This window comes from Wasmannia auropunctata, unplaced genomic scaffold, assembly GCF_000956235.1.
Source record: "Wasmannia auropunctata unplaced genomic scaffold, wasmannia.A_1.0 LD268841.1, whole genome shotgun sequence".
Lineage (NCBI taxonomy): Eukaryota > Metazoa > Arthropoda > Insecta > Hymenoptera > Formicidae > Wasmannia > Wasmannia auropunctata.
The window spans coordinates 1-1581 of NW_012094049.1; the positions used below are offsets into that span (position 1 = coordinate 1).

The 1581-nt window shown below is 53.3% G+C and overlaps 1 protein-coding gene across 1 annotated transcript; it reads left to right on the top strand.

Annotated features, from left to right (window-relative positions):
- Window positions 1–3: 3 nt before the first annotated feature.
- LOC105462187 (homeobox protein prospero-like) lies at window positions 4–1478 on the top strand (the record flags this gene model as incomplete). The annotated part of the gene is made up of 1 exon (XM_011708713.1): window positions 4–1478. A coding segment is annotated over one exon (1475 nt), but the record flags the coding sequence as incomplete, so codon positions are not given.
- Window positions 1479–1581: the final 103 nt, after the last annotated feature.

Consider the following 1581-nt stretch of genomic DNA (forward strand, 5'->3'; position numbering starts at 1 on the left):
CAACAACAACAACAACAACAACTCCAGCAACAGGCTGGAGCGACTGGCAGTCAAAGTCATTTAGGTACAGCTACGACGGGTCCTACAACCCAGCAGCATTCCGCCCACGCGGCCTTCGGCTTCTTCGGGGCTCCGGGCTTCGGCCCCGCCAAGATGCTGAACGAGTTATTAGGAAGGCAGGTCAAACAGGCCAGTGACGCTGGCGGATCACCGCCAGAGGGCGGTCACGGGATGACCGGTGCCGGCATGGATCCCGCCTCGAATTTGCAACCAGGCGCCGTGGTTAATTGTGATGATCCCGCCACGGCCGACCTCACGCAGCACATGTTACGCGACATGCTTCTGCAGGGGCGCAAACTCTCCGCTCTCGGCGTGCAGGAGCAGCCGAATAATAACAACAGTATACACAGTAATAACAACAATAATACTACCGCGGAACTACTTAAATCACAGCATCAGCAAAGTCCCCAACAGCATCAACAAAATAGTGATAGTGCGCGCAGTGGAACAGTGCAGAGTGGCGGGGAGGAGAGTGGTGATGGTAATAACGTCGTGAATAGCGCGAATCACAGTGATCGTGATACCGTGATGCCGGGCGATGCTGAGGACAGCGCTGAGGATGCTGCCTCCGCGGCACGCGCGATGGAGGAGGCCTTTGCCGAGGCCGGTATGGAACCAGGAGCGAACTTGGACGGATCGGATTGTGAGCAAAGCCTGCCTCCTAGCCCAACGGCACCAAGGTCAGGCTCGGTCTCCGTTAAAGAAGAGATACAAGAGTCGCTGAATATCAAACGTAGCCCCAGTCACTCTCCTTGTCCGATCGTGCCAAAGACCGAGACGAACTCTCCAACGACAGAGATTAAACGCGCTCGTGTGGAGAACATCGTCAGCACGATGCGCAGTAGTCCGGCGCTTCAGCCGGCAACGGTAAACGGTTGCAAGAAGCGCAAGCTCTATCAACCTCAGCAACAGACAGTGCATCACGTTCTCCAGCATAGTGTCAATGACACCATGATGGACGACGAAGACGAGAGCGAAGAGGAGGAGGACCCGACGACGATCAGACAGAAACGGGAGGAGAAAGATAATTTGAAGATACAATTGAAAATGTTACACGAGCAATTGGCGGAAATGCAGCAAAAGTATATGGAACTCTCCAGTAGAATGGAGCCAGACACAAGTGAGAGTGGCGACGCGCCACCAAGTCCTCCTCAGCATCCACCGCAACCGCCACCAAGACCGCCACGACCTCATCCACCGCCGTACAACGGCCTCCCGGCCCTCCCACCTGATCACCCTCACGCAGCAGCTGCTGCCATGTATCACATGGGGCATAAACTCTACTTTGAACAACAGCATGCTGCCCTCGAGAGGATGAAAAGAGAACATCAAGAAGCGGCCGTGCGACAGCAGCAGCAGCAGCAACAGCAACAGCAGAGTCAGGCAACTGTTCAATATGAGGAGGACATGGGATACAGGTATGTTTCGCTTATCTTTTTTATTTCTTTTATATTTTCATACGATTTATAACGTGAATATTATCTCATTATTGCATTAATTTTCTGTCACGAGGTGTAATAC